Source organism: Urocitellus parryii, chromosome 1 (genome assembly GCF_045843805.1).
Source record: "Urocitellus parryii isolate mUroPar1 chromosome 1, mUroPar1.hap1, whole genome shotgun sequence".
Taxonomy (NCBI): Eukaryota; Metazoa; Chordata; class Mammalia; order Rodentia; family Sciuridae; genus Urocitellus; species Urocitellus parryii.
This window is the reverse complement of record NC_135531.1, coordinates 268,850,307-268,870,433: the sequence shown is the minus strand read 5'-3', so window position 1 is coordinate 268,870,433 and position 20,127 is coordinate 268,850,307. Positions and strand designations below refer to the sequence as shown.

General features: G+C 39.6%; 1 protein-coding gene across 3 annotated transcripts in view; it reads left to right on the top strand.

Annotated features, from left to right (window-relative positions):
• Pax3 (paired box 3) overlaps positions 1-20,127 on the top strand; it is a 90,100-nt gene that overhangs the window by 47,668 nt on the left and 22,305 nt on the right. For 2 of the 3 annotated variants that reach the window (XM_026390378.2, XM_026390377.2), the window contains exon 5: positions 13,978-14,183. In XM_026390378.2, the coding sequence (XP_026246163.1) occupies positions 13,978-14,183 (206 nt within the window). The remainder of the gene's footprint in view (positions 1-13,977; positions 14,184-20,127) is intronic. The other variant, XM_077799540.1, reaches the window with a different exon arrangement.

The window sequence follows — 20,127 nt, the reverse complement described above, 5'->3', positions numbered from 1 at the left end:
AGAACTTACTTACCATAGCTGATTGGAAGATAAAAGTCAGTTCACCCACAGATCCAAAGAAAATAATGAGTTAATTATGCAATAAACTGGAAAGAGCTAGAATTCAGAATTTGAAGATCTAAGTCTGAGCTTTAACTCTGCCACTAATAAACCTGGTAGGGATGGAGGGATGATCTGATCCATCTCAGAGTCAACTTCCTAAATTTATCGATGATTTCCAGTTTTCAAAGTTCTAGCTAAAGCAGCACATTTATACAAAATATGAACATCTCTAGAAAGTCGTGGAAGAGGATTTTAAATCATGGTGTACTCCTGATTTCCCCCCCCCGAAGTTTCCTGACATTGTTAACTACCTAGGTAGACCTTCCGGTGCTTCAGTAGGTTTTCTTCTCTAGCCATACTTTCTCTGAGCAGGCTCACACATTCTTCCTTCTCTGATTTCTTCCATTAGGAAGAGGAAGGCATCCAAAGAACACCCTCCCACTTAATTGCAGCCTGAGTAGAAATAAGGATGGGGATTTGGGAGGAATGGTCATTAAGGACAGCCCCCTCTGATGCCCTAGGCCTTTGATAAGTTTTCTTAAAACTGTGGCCTATTTGTGGTGAGAGTAGAGAGAGAGAGACATGTTAAGAGTGGATTCAGGGGTTCTTGAATGAATTATGTAGCTGCATTATGTGGATGCAATGGGAACATAATGGGCATTTTCTCAGCCCTAATAGAGAGAGATGGGTAAATATTCTTACTTGCACATTCACATGCAACTGCAGGTGTATAGGAGCACATTGGATGGAACACAGCTAAACAATCTCAGAGTACAAGTTAAATTCTCAAATGTAAATGATCTGATCAATCAATATTTTGTTATTACTAAAACAAGGAAATATTTATTCAAATATTTGATTTTTAAAATGTAAAGCCAGTCAAGAAATTTTAAAAAATTATATATATATTATTATATTATGTGGAACAAAAAATGGAAAGACATGCAGTAAAGGAGTATGATCTGACTCTATGTATTGATCTATTATTCATCCATATATCCATCTTTTTATCTACACAACCATCCACCTATATACTCTGTCTAGTTTAAAATCAGTATTGTTTTGGATTCTAGAACTATCATTGTTTCTTATTTTTAGATATTATTCAATTTTAATATTATAATACAATGTGCTTTTATAATGTGAAAATAAAATTTCACAATGAAATAAGCAAAATAATGTATTATTTTGTCAAAGAAACTCTTAGGAATGGGAGATAAAGCATAGGTATAACTTGAGTTTTAATTGAACTGGCAACAGTTTTTTTTGAATGTCAGCATCTGTCCTGAAAAATTGATGATTTCCAGTTAAAAATCACTGAATGGTATGGATGGGAGGGAGGGGTGGAACTATGTTTGGCCTTTACCCAGATAGTCTTTAATTTACTCAAAACTGCAAGGATCCAGGACACATTTCAGGTCCTTACCTCCCCATCTAGTTTCCCATCCAGACTTGCTAGCTTAGAAACTTGTTGCTGGAAACTTCTGGGGAAAACATGGTTGGAGCCAACCAATGGACTCTTAAACAACTTATTATCTTATTCCTCTTCTTTGTTGGAAAGAAAAATGGATCCTTCTCTTCTCCTTTCTTTCCCTTCTTTCTCCTCTTTTGTTTTTCTCTCCTCCCCTTTTTTATTCTCTCCTATTTAGTACTTTCTTACTAATTTCCCTCCAGTATGCGAGATTGTTTCTGGAAAGGCAGTGTGGAGCTGAAGGGCATTTGTCTGATAATTTGTGTTCAAGGTTGCTTCTTAAGAAAATCTTGGTACGTTTTCCTGGAGTTAGATTCCTGGGTTATTTATTCATAATGGCTGGGGATATGCATCAAAATGATCAGATAGTGAATTGCTCTAAACAGTACTTTATTTTTGCCTCTGTAAATGCCTGTCAATGTAAGATAAGAATTTACCTCCAAGCAGTCAAAGTGCCTCCCTAGGAAAACCAAAATCAATGTTGGCATTAAGGAGAGGCCACATAAATGGTATTTATTTTAGGCGGGTCGCTTGATTCTTGGTCAGCTCAGTCTTTTTGTTTAGACTTTGGGAGCACAGAGTCTATTCAGTTCATAACTACCATAATCGTTGATCCCACAGCCTGGGTGTGTGTCCTAGGTTCTGGTGGGTTTGAGTAACCTCGGCTTCCGTGTTGGATTCTTAAGGCAATTGGCTATGTGGCAAGAGCTGAGTTGTCTTTGGAGTGGGCACATGGACTGGCTGACTGTGGGCAGGGCTTTCAGAAGAGGAAGCGGATGAGAGATTGGATGAATCTCTTATTTCACAAATTTAAGAATGTCTACAATGCCGTCAAAGTTTTGGTGGCCATTTTTTTTTTTCTCACAGAATATAGAGACCATTTTTCTCATACATAGGGCTGGGAAACAAGAAGGTACCTGGGGATTAGCTGAGGCTATGTCATGGGAAGGAACTGTGCATGTTTTACAAATTGTTCTTTCTTTAAGATCAGCTTTTGAAGCAGATATCTTAAGCCCTATTTTGCTGATGAGAAAACTAGTTCAGAGGGCCATGAAGCGTGCTCAAATCAGACAGGAAGAAGCCAAGTGGGTACTGAAGTAGTTGGCCTGCCTCCTAGGCTGTCCAACTTCCACCGTGGTACCAAACTTTTTGTCCAAACCTTCTCTATCCCCTCTTTTGTTGCTTAGACACCAAGAGAAAACAAAATTTCAAAAAGCAGCAGTCCCTACTTGAGGGACACACATCAGCTATTCAGTAATTTGGCTGGTTTGCCTATTCTTCCCTGGGGTCCTCCAGTGGGATGTCACACGGATCTGAAAGTGCACCTTCCAGATTGGAACCTTATACTTCCACAGGATGAAGGAGGGAATCACTCTTCTGATTCATTATCCCCTTCCTCCGAGCCCCGGGAAGCCCTTCTCACCCAGTAGGTATCCCATGCACCATTTCTGATGATGTTGCTACTAATTCCTTTGCCAGCAAAGATTAAGCTGAGCCTTCTCTGTTGCCTCCAGGAAAACTGTTTCCTCTTTCATTTATGTTCAGTTATTAGCTCTTTCTATCTTCCAACAAGCAAAAATTGACCCAGATAAGATTTGGATTTTCAAAACAAGTGTCCTGTGTTGCCCCCCTCCCCCACCCACCACTTCCCCTTATAGAACCCAGTAGAAAATGGAAAGCAAAGAAACAATCTTGAAACGCCATATGGGAAGAGTCAGTTAAAGCATCGCGCGTTATTTTGATCTCTGTATTAAAGATCATAAGCTGATCGAATCAATGGTTCTGTTATTTAGCAAATACCATCCTTCAGCCTAGAGAGGCTCTCCATCTCTGTTGCCCCAGGGCACGGCTATGTTATCTCTTACACATTCTGACACTTTCCTGCGCCTGGGTAGAGAGAGGATCATGACCGAGGGTGTTTCACTTTTTGAATTTGAGTTCCATATATTATTCACGATTGCATCCTTGGTACCAAGGACAACATCAGCTACATCTTAGGCACCCGGTAGACATTAGGCAGTCTTCTTTCTTTCTTCTTTTCTTTTTTTTTTTTCCTCTTTTCTAGCTTAATTCTGTTGAATGATGTATGATTCAGCATAACCCGATTTGCACTCTGGGAGCTTTGGTTATAAAATAAGGGATGGGCCTCTTCCAGTGATCCTGTAGTTTCATAGATGGCATTTGGCTTGGCATTTTAGTTCTGCTGGTCATTAGCCTTCTTACCTCCTTATATAGGTTTCTGGCACACAAAGCGCAGTATTTGACATTCTTCTTAAATCTGCCCTTCTTCTAGTCTTCAAACATCTCGTGCCATCCTAATCCTGGCAAAGCTTAGTTGTGGATAAGGCTGTTTGGGTTTCATGTGTCTTTGGGTAGTTTGGCCTTAATAAGTGCTGGCAAAGGCTTTGTTTTGTTTTCTACCCCCTGAAAAGCTCTGTGTAACCTACTACCTCTTCCATATATGGAGCCTTAGTATATTTGTTGACTTTAGAACAACTTGGGCACACCACAGCCAAGACATTTGCTAATGGAAAATACAGATGAAGATAGGACCCTCCTTTGTGTTCGTCAGTTATGCCATGTGCCTTACTGAGCGCATTGTCTCTTGTTTAAAGCTCCGTAACTATCGCAGAGGTTTAGGTTTCATAGCAAGAGTTCTTTTCTTAGTAACAGTACGTAGCATAATTTTCACATACCCCAACCACCACTGAAAATATTACTCACCTTTCATGCTCATGTTTTCCCAACTGATTTACAGGATTGACTGTGATATTTGAGTCCTGGCTCTGTAGACCAGGAAGGAAAAAAAAAAAAAACAGTGAAGATATTGGCTACAATTTTTCTTCCAACTCACAACAGTCCTCCTCCTCAAATGACAGAGCTAACAAGCGCTTGCATTGGCCTGCGTTCTCATGAATCAACCAGGTCGGATCACTCTCCATCTCATCTTTTTCATCTGTAGGTTGGGGATGACAATCCCCCTTCCAAATAGGGTTTTGGTAGAGATGAAGAGCATGTGCACAGGTCTTAGAGGGGCTGGGTGGCGAAAGCTGTCAGTGGTCAGTAAGCAGCAGCTTTGCTTATTTTGTTGTTACCATTGTTAAGTTGATTTTGCCCAACTTGGTGAAGAAACCGTCACTGGAAGAGTGTTGAGAGATCTCTGTTCTGCCTCTGATGAATCAGTTCACGTTGATATGACTTCGGGAATAAATCTTTGTACATGGTAAGGAATAAACCACACGTAGACCAAAAAATATGGTTTCAATTCAACTGCAGTAACAAAAACACAAGCTAAATCCCCTTATAAAACTAGTCTTTGCAACATTAGCTTTTTTTTTTCTTTTCCTATGAAAGAAATATTTTTCCTAGAGGAAAAGAGGTGAGAATGTTTGGGAAAATGAAGTGGCTAGAAATGATTATTTTAACCTGCTTGTTTTAAGGTCTATGGTTGATGAAATTAATGGTAATCAGCCCAGAATGAGAACATTTCTAATATTTTTGCAGTTCTGAATAAAGATGCAAATGGAAGCAAGTTACATAATTATTTTGTGGAACTTGGTGTTATATTCCTTTTCAGAGAGTTTATTTTTTTCATTCATCTTGGAAGGGCCTATTTATTCGTGAGAGATTGAAAATTCCCATTGTTCTTTCAAATGGATTGTGTTATTCTGTTCTTCCCCCCAACTCAATTCTGTTGAATATCTATGAGTTGTCACATTTTTAGTAAGTAATAACTGTGTCAAGCTGTGCTGACAAAATGTCCCAACATAACTGTTAATAAGCATTGTCATTTTAAGCATGAAACAGTTTAGCTAATGATTTATCTCTTATAATGCAGCACTTGGGCAGCTGTATGATTCGTCTCTTTAGCAAGTCAAGTAATTTCTTTAACAAAATGTTAAGCACAGATGGGCCATAAGCTGTCAGTTAACTATTATTGTGCCTACATCTGCTGGCTTTCAATGCACTGTTTTATGTATCCAGTCAGTCACTTAGCTGCAGCTCCGTGAAAGGCTGAACCTACTCTGATTGGCAAATAAAATGTTCATTTGTCTCTTCTTCCTATTGTTTTGTTTTGGTAACACATGTCAGCGGCTCAATTACCCAGTTCATTAACAGCTCCCAAAGGACACGATGGCCAGCCCGTGATAAGAGGGCAATTGTGGCACATATGGTCCATAATGGCCTCTCTCTTGGCAATTGTAAATAAAAGCCACTTGGCCCTTTGCCTTTCACAGGAGAACTACTGTTTTCCTGTTCCCCTTCAGTGTGCAGATTACCTCTCCTTGCTCCATGCAATCCAAACCCGGGAAACCAGAACGTCACTTGCTGCTTCAAGAGACACAGAACCAGCCGTGCCTCTTAATTTTAATTACGACTGACTTTTAAGTTCTGGAAGGGGAAAGTTCTTATCACAGGAGACTATTCTTAGAAAGCAGTTAGCCAATTAATTAGTTAACTAACCAGTTTTCCTAATTGAATAAGCAACACATTTTCCTGGTCCTGGAGTCTCTATTTCTCTTTGAAATGCTCTGGTGGCAGTTGTCATGGAATTGGAAAAAGCCATTTAAAAAAATTATAGTTGGGAGTCTTTTCATCGGGTGGGTTGGGGAAGGGTGATCTCATCCATGCGGGATGAGAGAGATTCATGTCCTAAAAGAAGGAATTCTTGTTCAATCTCCCTCCCTCTCTCTCTCTGTCTCTCTCTCTCTCTCTCTCTCTCACACACACACACACACACTCACACACACACACACAAACACCCTGAAGACAAAGAGTTTAAGAAGCCACTGGGCTAATTTGGGTCAGTGTCAGGGTTCCTAAACCAGGAAGATATTTCTCCATGGCTTCAAGCCCTTAAAAGGAAATGTTTAAATAGGTATAGCCTGGTACGTATTTCATGGCTCCTTTAAGCAAAACGTAGCTTGTATCAAGGGGTAGGAAAGGGTGCAAGCAGGTTTTTATTTACATATTCCACTGAACACAGCTATTCCAAATATTCAGCAGCATGCATGAATGAATGAATGGAGAAATCAGTCTTTCTTTCCAGATGGTTATCACAGAGGAAGGCTTTTAAATAACTAGTGGCTGATGGGAAGAAAAAAAAAAAACTTCCTCTAGAGGAAATTGTCTCAAGGTGATGCAGAGAGAAAGTCAAAGTTATCCCCACCTTAGGATGGGGGGGTCTTTGAAGGCACGTGGCTCAGCACCTCTGAGGCAGCTTGGCCATTATGCCGGTTTCTGTTTGTCAGCCCTCACCTTAAATAAACACCCAACAGTCCATGTTGTGCATTTAAAGTGACTCCAGGGCGACCGAGCACCCCTGCAGCCCTCCTGGACCACTCTCCGCAGCCATTCTCATAACCAATCTGTACTCTCCTCCCAGGGCAGCCGGCACTCGGGGAGTTGTTGAGTGTCAGGGTTTATTTGTGTTATTTTGATTAGCCCCAACCTGGCAGGAGCTTATTTTCCTTCTAATGACCTCGTGCTGTGAGACTGCAGCTTCCGAGGGAAGGGCTTGGGTCAGAGGGGAGGGGAATAGCGTTCCATTTCTCCAGCCAAAAAACAGGGGCTGCTGGCCAGGGACAGGAGTAGGTGCGTGGCTGGAGGCTCTTAGATTTGGTGTTCTCCAAATAACCTTTTCTTGAGAAAGCCGGGATAGCCTTGCCAAAGTGTGTCATCTCTTTTTCTTTCCTTCTTTTTTTTTTTTTTTTTTTCTCACTTGCTCTAGACTCTTTTTGCTGGCACAAAATTGGGGCAGAAATTTTAGAGGGGATTCAAACAATATCTTTCTATTCCCGAAATAAAGGATCCGTAAGGTGAGAAGCCATCTCTCCTGGTTTTCCAGCTAACAAAATCACAAGTACTTGAATTCTAGGTCTGGGTTAGGAATTCTGAGATCAATTTATTGATAGAAGCTCTAGCCATACCTTTGTGGTTAAGTCTTGGTTTGTTCTTCTCAGAGGTGTATCTCTTTACTTTTCTTGACATATGTACAATTTTACAACGTTGCCATACTTCCTTAGTTTGTGAATTAATGTGTAAGGGAAGTTTGCAGGTGCTGATCTCTGGACTGGCGTGGATTAACCCCTACTGTGCATCCATTTTAACCGCCCCCCCCTTCTCTGGAAAAAAAAAAAAGAAACACCCAACCTCCCCTTTCTCCTCCACTCTGGCTTTCTTTGTGTCTCCTGCACCCTGCCAGGCAGGTGTCAGAACCCTGAATGAGGGTAAATGCCCCGTTGATGGATTCCACAGATGGAGCGTGGAAATCGGTAGAATAGGCTGCAGCCACAGGCCATTTCTTGGGATCCAACAAAAGCCTCCAAATAAGTCAACAAAAATCCCAAAGATCACAAAGGGAAAATGTCATTTGTCATTTACTCTGGGTCTGCGAGGGAATATCAGTCTTGCTTCAGTCTTGCTTCGTTCCTGACTTTCACCCGAGTAAACACAAGACAGGTCATTCACATCTTTCTCAGTGTAAAAGGGCGACTTCGGATCAGAACGCAGTTAGCTGCCTATTGTACCCTTCAGTGTTGATGGTGAAACTCGCAAGCACAGGAGACAGTTCTGCAGTTAGCCAAGTGGGAGCATCAAACTTTGAATGGACCTGCTAAGGACCTTCTAGAATGTCCTTCTGAGATACCTGCAAGTGGTGAGACAGGGTCCCAGAGGACTTCTGGAGCTCTCTGGAAGATCTCTCATTTTTATCGTGTTCCTTCGTCAATGACACACCACTTGGAGTGAAAACGCCGACAGGTCTAGCTCAGAAAGACGAGAGCAGAAGAAAAAAGACTGTCGGATTTGGTATGAGGCCATCTTAGAGAAAATGAAGGATGACTAGGAAGTTTGGCCTCCAGAGATCCCCCACCTCCTCCCGGGTCTGTAAATCGCATTGTGTTATATCCAGGGCAAACGCAGAGTTTAAATGGTTGTCATGTTTTGATTCTTTAATTATTCAAATGAAAGGTCTTGCTGAGAAGAAAGACAATGTGCCAGATTCATGCTTGTGAATTATTCTGTTTCTCCATTTTTTTGCCTGTCTCCCATCTCTGAATTATATTTGTCTGGAAACCAATAATTACAGAATTCCATGTGACTAAATCCCTATAAAATTGAGGCAAGATTTCATGTGTAATAGTGTTAACTAGGATGAAATATTTCCCGAGGCTACAGAAGATGTTGCAAGGGGCCAAGGGACAAAGACATACTCTCTAATTCTGTAATTCCTCCTTTAATTAAGCTCCATGGTAGTGCTCTGGCCTCCTCCTCCTCTTCCCAGTTAGACTTGTTTCTGAAGGAAGAGTTTGTCATCCTGTGGGTGAGTCGGTTGTCTGCTGGATTCTCTCTCTCTCTCTGTCTTATTGACAGTGTCCAGTTTCCCAGGTTTAATTTCAGGAGTCGATGTAAAAACATTGGGATAGCTGAAAAGCTGGCTCCTAAAATCTGAAATTAGGTTTAGGTAGAAAGAGAGGTGATGGACTTTTCTTGTAGAATACAGAAACACTCAGGCACCCAGTGAGAAGCGATGCTTTCTAGGGATCACTCTGTGGTTTTTGCTGTATAACTTATATTTCAGGTTATTTATTCCTGCACTTTTGTTTAAGAAGAATTTTACAGCTCTGGATAGACTTTCACCAAGTGAAAAAGTGAAAAAAAAATCCCCCAAAAGAAGACTTTAATAAAGATGTAAAATAAGCCATCAGTTTAACTGCTTGTGTTTTAATGTCACATTCTGGACGGACCCTGAGTGCTAGGATCAGTGAATGGTTTACAGTGGTCTTACCAGGGACTGAAAATGGTCAGACTGGGTGGATTTCTTCCATCAATTCAATATCTTAGAAAAATCAATTTATTTCTTGGTGCTTTATTATTATTTAAAAGACTAGACCTTGAACTTAGATGGAATTCAATAAAAATTTCATTGAATTAAGTTGAATTCCATGGGAAAATTTGTTGATTTGTCATATAATATTAATCCAACTGTACTATTTTCTGTAGATTTCATTTGATTCTGGGAAGTTTTTGAAAATTTGGGAGAAATGGTGGTATTAGTTTAATGATTGATGCTAGAATTCCTATTTTGGTTCATTTCTACTGTCCTCCCAAAGGGCAGTGTGTGTGTGTGTGTGTGTGTGTGTGTGTGTGTGTATACATGTATGAAAAGAGAGAGCATATCTTCTGATGTCACACAGGCCTGGCTTCCTTAACTGTGTGATCTGAATAACCCTCAGAACCTCAGTTTCTTTTTCTGTGGTGTGGGTAAGTATTCACTTCCTAGGGATGAATTGTAGCTATGTGGGGAAGGGAGAGAACTCTTTATCCTTCCCAAAAGGTTTGCTGTGACACTGAATCAATCTCTAAGTTGAGGAATGGATTTTGCAGGGGTTTTGGATAATAAGTCCAAACTTTCAAAATTAGTTACCAGTAGGATTGAGATAAAATCTGTCAATTGCATTGCAATATAAAGCAATATAATTCCATTTAGAAGCCTGTGCATTATGCATTGATGTGCATTTTCTTAAGGGAGCAAATTTCAAATTTTAGAATAGTGAATAATAAAGCAAATTTTGTTTGCCAAGGCATCCGTGGGATATATGATTGAGCAACTTAAATGCAATTGAATATTTTCTTTTAATATTAAAGTAGTACAGTAGTAATAGCCCAAAGAGGTTAAGTAGATTCTAGTTGCAATCCTAGCAGTTTATCAGCCTATATAAGAAAACTGTCTTGCTAACATTGCCTCTAGTTTCAGTGTCATAACAGTTGGTATTCTGTACATAAAGAAAAAAAAAGATATAATTTCTTTCTATTAAGTTGCTTAAAGGAAGGCTTGATTTTACTTTCATGTAATGTTTAAGACTTTGTATCTAACTTATTCTAGTAGCTTGAATAAACCGAATATGTGAAATAGATGAACTCCAATAAAATGGTTTTTGTGTGCTATTAAAGTAGGACTTAAATTTTAAATTTGATCTGGAAAAAAACCTGAATGATTTAATTCAGACAAATTCAGGTGAATTAAGTTCTATACAAATAATAAATTTTATTTCTATTGAGTGATATAAGAAACAGTAGTATTTTCATCTTTAAAAAGAGTTAGTTTTTCCTAGCTGGTAAATTGACCTGGGATTGCTGACTTTACATATTTTAAAGCCCACATCCTTTTGGGGTTTACAGATGGGGAAAGTTAGAATTAAGTTGTAAGATTGTGGCTTCATATTGCCAAAAATGATCTGTTGGTTCAAATAATTTTCTAGTAGAAAAATCAGGCAAATAATTTCCTCAGTGTTCTTTGAAATGATGCTGCATGGAGGTTTTTCTGGTTAGATGCACATTTTCCATTGCTTTTAGATGAGCAATCTAGCAATAAACACAGTTATTTGCTAGCTTGTTAGAAAATTCTATTTGTAGTGGAAAGGGTTGTCCTATTGAACTCAAAGATTCTGAGTCTTTTAAAGTCATCTTGTGGTATTTCTTCCTCTTAAACACACACACACACACACACAGTCCTTTTTGAAAAAAAAATAGTAATTATTCCCCAGAAAAATGCAGGATACAAATACTCACAAAACTTTGCAGATAATTTTTGAGAGTCCATAGATCCCTGAAGCTCATCTCCATAGTTGTTGGGAGACCAACTCAGAGGAACAGAATTCCTCTTTTTGAAGATGTAAAATAGTGGGAGAGGAATAAGCGTTTAAGCAAAACTGAAATTTGACCATGCACCTTTTTCATCAGAACATGTACTTGTTGAGCACCTACTGTGTTCCAAGGGTTCCCGCAGTGAGCAAGGCATAAAGGGGCCTTGAGCTCACAGAGCTTATTTTCTGGGGGATGATGATTGTTAGGGTGCCACACAGTGTCTTGACCCTCAGGATTAATTCTTGCTGGTGCTTGTAAATTTAACCAGTCTTTTTCTTCAGAAACCAGAGATGATTTTGATTAATTGACCTGACAGTGCATGGCACATCATATTTACTTGGGAGAATTTAATAACCCCAGAGACTCCCAAAGGAAACATGACAATTTCCACATACTATTATCCTAATGGGATCATAGTAGGAGAATGTGCAAGCAAAGATTGAGAGTTCTCACAGGCAGAGGAAGCTTTCGGTCATTTTTTTTTATGTTGTTAAAGTTTTTTTTTTTCTTTTCTTTTTAATCTGAATTTACTTTGGAAAGAAAAGTCAGAACAACAGACACTGGAAGCTTGAAGCTAAACATTTATTGTCTTCCTAGGGAAATGAGTAAAATAGATCTAATCTAGAATATTCAATAGAGATGGTTCTCCAGGTGTTCTCTAGCACCAAATAGAATCAATATCCATCACTTGGGAATGTGTTAGAAATATAAATTCAAGGAGCCCAGCCCAGACACACTGAATCCGAAACCTTGGAAGGAAGCCAGTAACCTATGTTTTACTAAACCCTTCTGGATGATGGTTATGGTGATTTTGATGCTCTAAAAGTTTGAGAACTATAATTCTACAGTTATATCCAAATTATTGCTTATTTCATTGATACTTATCACATATATATGATGTAAATCATATTGAGAGCTTTGAAGTTTATAATGCAACACATGGCAAATTTTTAGCATGTTCATTTTCTTTTAAAATATTCTCTCATTTAAAGGAAGTCTGATTTTAAGTTAATGCCGAAAATAAGATTTATATCAAATGAGATAATTTTGTACTAAATTAGAAAACATATTTGAAAAACCAAGTATGCGAACACAGGCTAGATACATTATATATTATAGTTCTCTTTTGCTTTCATACATGAGTTTTTGCTTTCAGGTATATTTTTTTTTAATTTGTCATATATATTACTAATTCACTCTTCTACTTCATTTCACAGTGTTTAAATGTGCTTTGAATGTAGAAATATTGATATATTAGAAACTTAGAATCATATCTCTGAGTTCATTTTGGATATGCACATTTTTGAATATCTTATAATTTATACTGAAATAGAATGAAATTTTATATGTCTGTAGGGCCGAGTTAAGTCTGAATTTAAGAAATCAGAAGTATAGGGCATATTGCATTTTCTCATTGCTGCTAGTACCACCCTTGCTGCCCAGCTCCTATCAGCCTGAGGGTGCAAATGAGTTACCTTAACATTAACATAAATAATCTACAATTTTCTGGCTTGTTGTCCCCATTTGCTGACAGCATAACGCAGCCCCTTCTCTGGAGGACGCCCCTGTTCTTTGGGGAGTTTTCAGAGTGTATTCAGATGGCTCAGGAGCAAGGCTGCGGTGGTACCTACGCTGGTCTCAGGGTGTTTTCCTGATTGCTCCGATGTCTGGGGAAGGCTGGTCCCCTGTCCAGATGCCCTGTCTGATGTGTCCTCAAACCTTAGAACCTTCTATATGTAGGTCAACAGGTGCTCTATTGTGGTCACAACTTCCTTTGCTGGGGAAGCCCTAATTCTGAGCCCCTATCAGAAACAGGAAGACTGCTGCTCCACCCCTTCCCATCAGACCTGGGCCTGGAAATGGCACTTCTCATGCCCCCAGGACTCAGAGCTTGTTCTTAATGGGAGAAGACACCTCTTGTATTGTTAACGTGAATTCCATGCCATTCCTCAGTTCCCACTTCTTTTTCCTAGGCACCTACACACTAAAATTGGAAGGTCCCTTCCCCTGGGGGATCCAGATGAATAAAACCTTGTAGGAGGGGCCACAGCAGGCATTGGTCCTATGTGGTCATCCAGGGCCCCACCCTGAGAAGGGTCTTTCTGTGCTTGGTTTCTTAAATGAAGCAGCTGTCCTGGGCAGCCGCCCACCCACTCAGCAGAGATCCAGACTCTGCACTTCACCTTAGGGACAGTTTGCTCAACAACGTCTCTTTCCCTTTTAGAGTAGTTGCTTAGATTTACATTAATAAAACAAAAATTCCCCTTAGAGCATTTTCCAATATCTGGCAATGAGATACTAAATTCCAACAGAACGTTTTTTTATAGGACCAGTAGAGTCTATAAATATACAGGAATCCTGCAATAGTGGACTATTATTGGCTTCTTAGACATCAAGTCAATTTTGGATGTTTTTCTTTGAAAAAAATCATATTTGTTTACAGATTTTCCAGTGTAAAAGGTTGGATAAAATTTATCAGAAACCAAATTAAATGTGACTCATTCATTAGACACGAATGGAGGACCCATTAAGTACTAAGTGCAAGGCTATAAAAGTGGACGAAGGTCCACTTCTGTTTTCTGAGAGCTCAGAATGACAGATGCCCAGAGCAATGACTTCTGTACAGGGAGCAGGGTGATAGGGTAAGGGAAGAGATTAAACATTGTTTACTAACGTAGCACTGTCTGGAGTGGCGTGGAGTTTGTGGAAGGCCTTGGGAGTGTACTTTAGGATTCCCATCACTGTGGCTTGGTCAGACTTGCTGTTTTGATTCATATTTCATCATGTTCCCCCCCCCCACCCCCCTGTGCTTTTAGCCTCAGCACCTCAATCAGACGAAGGCTCTGACATTGACTCTGAACCAGATTTGCCACTGAAGAGGAAACAGCGCAGGAGCCGGACCACCTTCACGGCAGAGCAGCTGGAAGAGCTGGAGCGTGCTTTTGAGAGAACCCACTACCCTGACATTTACACCAGGGAGGAACTGGCCCAGAGGGCGAAGCTCACTGAGGCCCGAGTGCAGGTACTGGCATCCACACTTCCCCGGCCGACTCAATGCAGATAGGAAACCCACGAGGGTCTTCTCTTCTGAAACATGCTTCAAACCAAGAAAACAAATGCATTAGGAAAGGCACTAAGTGGGGATGTGTGTCTTTGGATTTTGGTTATCACTAAGGAAATATGCTGGTAATATTTAGGATGCACAGAAGTTCATCTTATTCATGGTTGTTCCTCATTTCTGGAATCCTTACTGTGTATCAGGTACTTTAGGGATTTGGAGGTTAGTCCTGAGATAATAGCAAACAATTTTTTTATAACTTAATTTAATTTATTTATTTACATGTGGTGTTGAGGATTGAACCCAGAACCTCATATACCGCTGAGCCACAACCCCAGCCCCAATAGCAAACAATTTTTGAGTGTATGTTCTGTTTCAGGCACTATTGAATTAAGTCATCAATCATTACTAGGTTGATACTATCATTACCCCTACTTTATGAATAAGGAAATGGAAACTTGGACTATTTAAGTAACTACCTGTGGTCGCACAGCTGCATAACTAGTGTACAGAGATGTGGATAACATGCACTGCATATCTGGCCTTTCCATTAGGAAAATGTACAAAGGTGCATAAGGTAAAGTCCTTTCCTTTAAAGACCATAGTTTGGAAGCACTTCAAGTACTTACACAATTTTAATACTATATTGAATTATCTTTTGAACTCTTGGAAGTACTCGGAGCCTTCTGGAAATGGCTACTTAGATGTAACATGTTTCTACTGAATGTAGAATATTTATATCATCAGTGGGGAGCTTCGCCCTCAAGTTAGTTTGGTAGACTCTAAAAGACAGTAACCTGGAACTCCTTGCTGCCCCAGAAGTTGAGTTATTGTACCCAGAAGTTACTCCCAGCCATCGGATTTTCAGAGTCTAAGTCCTGGTGACACCATAGAGATAAATCAGTCAAGGGACAGGTCCCTGGATTGGGGCAGTGCTTCACATTCACAGTGCATTACCTCTCTGATGACAGCTCTTTACAGAAGTAGCCTCTTCCAGCTTGCACAGTCTAGGTAGAGGGATTGTTTTAGGTGGAGAAAAGGAAAGGACGAGACCCTAGGGTACATAGAGAGGTCAAGGATAGACAGCTGTGGGACAGAGGGTGGAGAGAGGATGTTAGTAACAGAGAGTCACATGCACAAAGGCATAGAGATTGGAAGTGCTTGGGCGCCACCTAAGATGACCTTGCATTTTCACACAGTCATTGGGAGACAGCAGTGAACAGTCCAGTTTGCTTAGAGCTTACACAGCTGCAGCGCAGGGGGAGAAGCAAGCTGTGGACTTCCTGTGGAGGCTAGAGAGTCAGCCTTGGCAGCTCACAATGGTGCTACAGGCAGTGGGGGCTGTGGCGTGAAGTCAGTAACCATAATGGGTTGGTGAGGAAGGGATGGTGGCGACAGGTACTCAGAGGTGGAATGCAGGCAGTTGGTGGTGGAAGACAGGTGAGTAGGAGGTGAAGGAAGAGTCACCAGGGGTCATTGGGCTGATGATTTAAAGTTGGAACTGTCGAATTCCTCTGCCCACCTCAGTGGGATCCAGAGTAAAGTCATTATGGTGTGTGGTTAACATAGGTCATTTTTGTCCTGGGCAATGGGGAGAAACACACGGTATCCCAGTGACCTGGGTGAAGCAATTTAATAGTTCTGTCATGCTGTGATATTATGATACCATATAATGCTGTTATAAAAATAAATACGTGAGACCTATTTTGCTTTGATTGTAGCTCTGTGATTACCTGGTTTAAATGTGAAGGGACACATTAAGCGTGGACACTGAGTGTCTATTTCAGGATTTAGCTCCTATGCTCCATGGTTGGCCAAGCCCACATCCTGGGTCTGTGGTTCTAAAGACAGGTTGAAGATCAGTTCTGAACTCATGGAATCAAAAAACAAACTTTTTTTTTTTTTTTTTTTTTTAATTTAAAGAGATGAGACAAGGCAGGTGATGGGAACCAAAGGGGTGTTCACTATTGCACTACCTTATTTCTGCCTTTGTCAAAAATAAGGTTGGGGACAGACAAAATTTCAAACCCCAGTAGCTTGCATGGTACCCAGCATTCTCATGGGGTTCAATGAATGTCAAAGGATAATAGTAATGGCCCATTAACTTCCAGAGGACATGGGATCAAACCAATAAAGAGTGGTTCATATTTTTCTGTACAGTGACCTCCTTTCCAAAGCAGGGTCCTCATTAACGTAACAGCTGTCTTAATGTGGCTTTAACCCGGTGACTCCTTACATTCCTTATGGCTTTGTTAGTTCCCTGGAGACACATCATGTCTTACACCAGGCTATGATCTACAGCCTAACAAATTCCCTAGAACACCCAGCATATGGACCCTTTACTTAACCCAGCAGGAAAAAGAAGGGAGTAGTTAATCACTGATTAAAATGCCAAAAGAAAATCTTGTAGTTTTTAGAAGGATCTGGGAAAGCAGTAGCTAAGTCAGCTCACTTTGAGTGATAGCCAGAAAGTGTGAGTTAGTTTAATTTGGGGCACCTGGGAAAACCGAGCCCCAAACACCCCAAACCGCAAACCATGTCTACATTCTGTCCTCCGCCCCTTCCCTTCACCCAAAGGAAAAATATTTCTAGACTCTTCTGGATAGAGATGAGACTAAAGCTGTAAAAACATAGGTTTTTGTCAGTGTTTTATAAAAATTCGTTTGGACAGTAGCTATGTTGTGTTTTTCATGGCCAAATCTGAGTACATGATCTGAGAACTAGTGTACAGCAAAGACTATTTGCCTAATAATAACAACATTAGAAGTTAAAAAAAAAAAAGACTGCTGAATTCACTGGGGTAGCAGTTCATATGCAAATGATGACAAGCATTACATATTTAGGGGGCAAAATTATTTGCAAATATTTATGATGTGCAAAAGTTTTAGCAACTATTCCATCTAAGAATTCCACGGAGAAGGCACTTTTCTCCTCTATCACCATGATATTGGAAGATAGGAAGGGATGCTACTTGTGGAAATACCATTTAACAGGCAGTCAGACGATGTGGGTTTTGGTCCCTGCTTACCAAAAGTGTTTTGTTGAGCAAGTCACTTAATCTTGCTGGGCTTTAATTTTTTCCTTTTTTTTTTTTTTAAATAACTTATATGGAGTAAGTTAGATCAAATGATCTTAGCCAGAATATTCATGGCTGAACTTTTGAAGAGCTTGAGATTTGTACACAGGTTGTGTGTGTGTGTGTGTGTGTGTGTGTGTATACATGTGTGTACACAAGTATTAATTAGGGAAGCTGGATTTCATCTTATTTTCAATTACCATCTCTCTTACATCACAAATTAAAAACTACTAGTATGACTAGGATATATGATCTCTCTGGACCCTTTTGCATCAATAATTGGGGATTCTCAGGGAAACTTAATGGTGATTTAAAACCACCTAACATTATCTGTATAGTCTAGAAGTTAAGATAGATATAGAAATACTCTGAACTCCATAATGAAGCAAAACTATGGCCACCCCACAGCTCTCCATGGGAGATTGTTTCTGCTGTATGAGATGCAGTTGAACGTGCTTTTGCAATTGTCCATGGTTCTCTGAGATGCTCGGGAATGTGACATTCCTGGCCAAGGCAGGATAGTACAGTGATCAGAGGAGGGGAGAGAAAGGTGATGGGAAGGAATGAGAGAGAGTCCAGAGAAAACAGCAGTTCCCCCACGTTTTCCACTGTGCTTGGCATTGCAGTATTAGATGTCACCAAGATTAGTGCTTAAGAAATCATTTTATGATCTCCTTGTGAATTCTCTTTCTAAGGATGAAGTGTTACATTCTCCATTTTTTTTTCAATTTACATTTGAAATAACACATCTGGAGTCATGTCGGTTAGATTGCCTTTGAAGACAACACCAAAAAAATGTGAAACAGTATTTTACTGATGGGCAAAATTAGGCTCACACCATGGGACAATTAGCACTAGTCAACGAAATTTGAAAGCCAGTTGGACCTAAGCTTCCCTTCAAGTCAAACTGGCTTTTGAGTGTTTAAGGTGTTCTTCGGGCACTTTCCCAGTTACTTATTGGCATGTAAGGCTTTGGCTGTGGGCCACAGAATGAGGAAACAAAGCAAGTCTTTAAATCCTGGTTTTCTCAGACATAAGTATCAGTGTGAGACTTTTAATGAAGAGGTAATATTTTATATTTTATTTTTTACATATATTTTACTTGTTGATAGACCTTTATTTTATTTACTTATTTATATGTGGTGCTGAGAATCAAACCCAGTGCCTCACATGTGCTAGGCAAGCAGTCTACCACTGAGCTACAACTCCAGACTCTATAATTTGGTTTTATTTTTGGCAGTGCTAAGAATAGAACCCAGGGCCTCATGCATGCTAGGTGAACACTCCACTGCTGAGCTATCTCCATAGCCAGCGGCTGACATTTATTGAATACATAATATCTCCTATATATTCTTTGAAGTGCTTTGATTCCATCTTTTTAAATTGTTACAACCATATTGCAAGGTAGTTTTTAAAAAAATATTTTCTCTTTAGCAAATCAAAAATCAGAGGCCCACCATTGATAAGCAAATTGTTCAAAGTCACAGAAGTAGTAAGTCAGGAGCTGGAACTCTTGCTTTTGCTGTTCTGCATTGAAACCTTTTGTGTCATTACTGTGGGGAGTACTCAATTTTCCCCAATTTCTATTGTTTTTTTTTTTTTTATTGGTCGATTGTTGAGGATCTGAACAAGTTGGCTACTTTGCTCATAAAGAGAAAAATTTACAAATATCTTATTCCTCTTTTGCAATTTATAATCTTTTTTTTCCTGGTTATTATGATGTTTTAGGGAATCTTTCAACGAATTTAAATTTTGCCTTGAAAAGTTTTTTGATATCTGAGTATTCCTGAAGTTCATGTGAAGATCATTTTCCAAAAAGAACAGGTATAGTTTTATCACTGGACTCAGTACAGAGATGCATAGGGAGAGAAAAGCCCAGGGGCTCTAGTTTATCAAATGAAGTGCAAACTTGCTTTGAGGGTGTTTAGATGCATTGTGATATTACAGTGCAATGATAGGCAATTAACTGTGCCTAAGAATAGGTTACCAACCAATGCAGGAACCTGCCTTCACTTCCTTACATGCCAAGAGTGACCTGGGAAGCCAGGCCATGTGCTTTGCAGAGAGGAACACTGAATTGAATTACATGTCATAGAACCACATTATCAGGTATGTAGCTGACTTTGTAAAATTGGTGGAAAACTCATATTCTCTCTTAGAGGATCAATCAAAGGCCAGTTTGTTTATCTTGTTATTCTTTTCAAAACCAGAAAAAATTATAGTAATTGCAACTGAATAATGAATACTCTCCATTTATTTTAGATGAATTTATTTAGTATTTTACACTCACAAATGTCATTTACGCATGTCATCGATGATCTCTTAGGAATTAGTGATTCTCTATTGAGTTATCTAAGACTTCTGAGTACCAAGAGATTTTTTTTTTTTCAGTTAAGTATAGGAAGATAATAGCGTCCCAGGATCTCTGTGCTTTGTCCATTTGGGTATTTAAAATGAAGAGTATTTCAAGGGCATCATTTTCTACTAAAAAGAGAAGATATGACTCTTCTGAGTTTCAAAGCATGAAGAGGGCAAAGACTACTTCTTAGCATTCAATTTCAGTATATTTTCCTTCAATTTTTTTTGCAGGCTTGGCTAGTTCTAGAAAATGAAGAAGGTTGGCATTGGTAAGATGATAAAAAATTTATTTAAATGGTCAGAGACAGGAAGGCCAGTCCTCACTATGCCCTGGTTCTCTCAAAAATAGCCCTCTGAGCCTAAATTTAAAGAACATTTAAATTCTTGCTTTTGGGAAACTCTTGCTGAAGGCTTATTTTTCAGTAAAATAAGATTTGTTTCTCAGCAATTTATCATCACCCTTTTGTAGACATA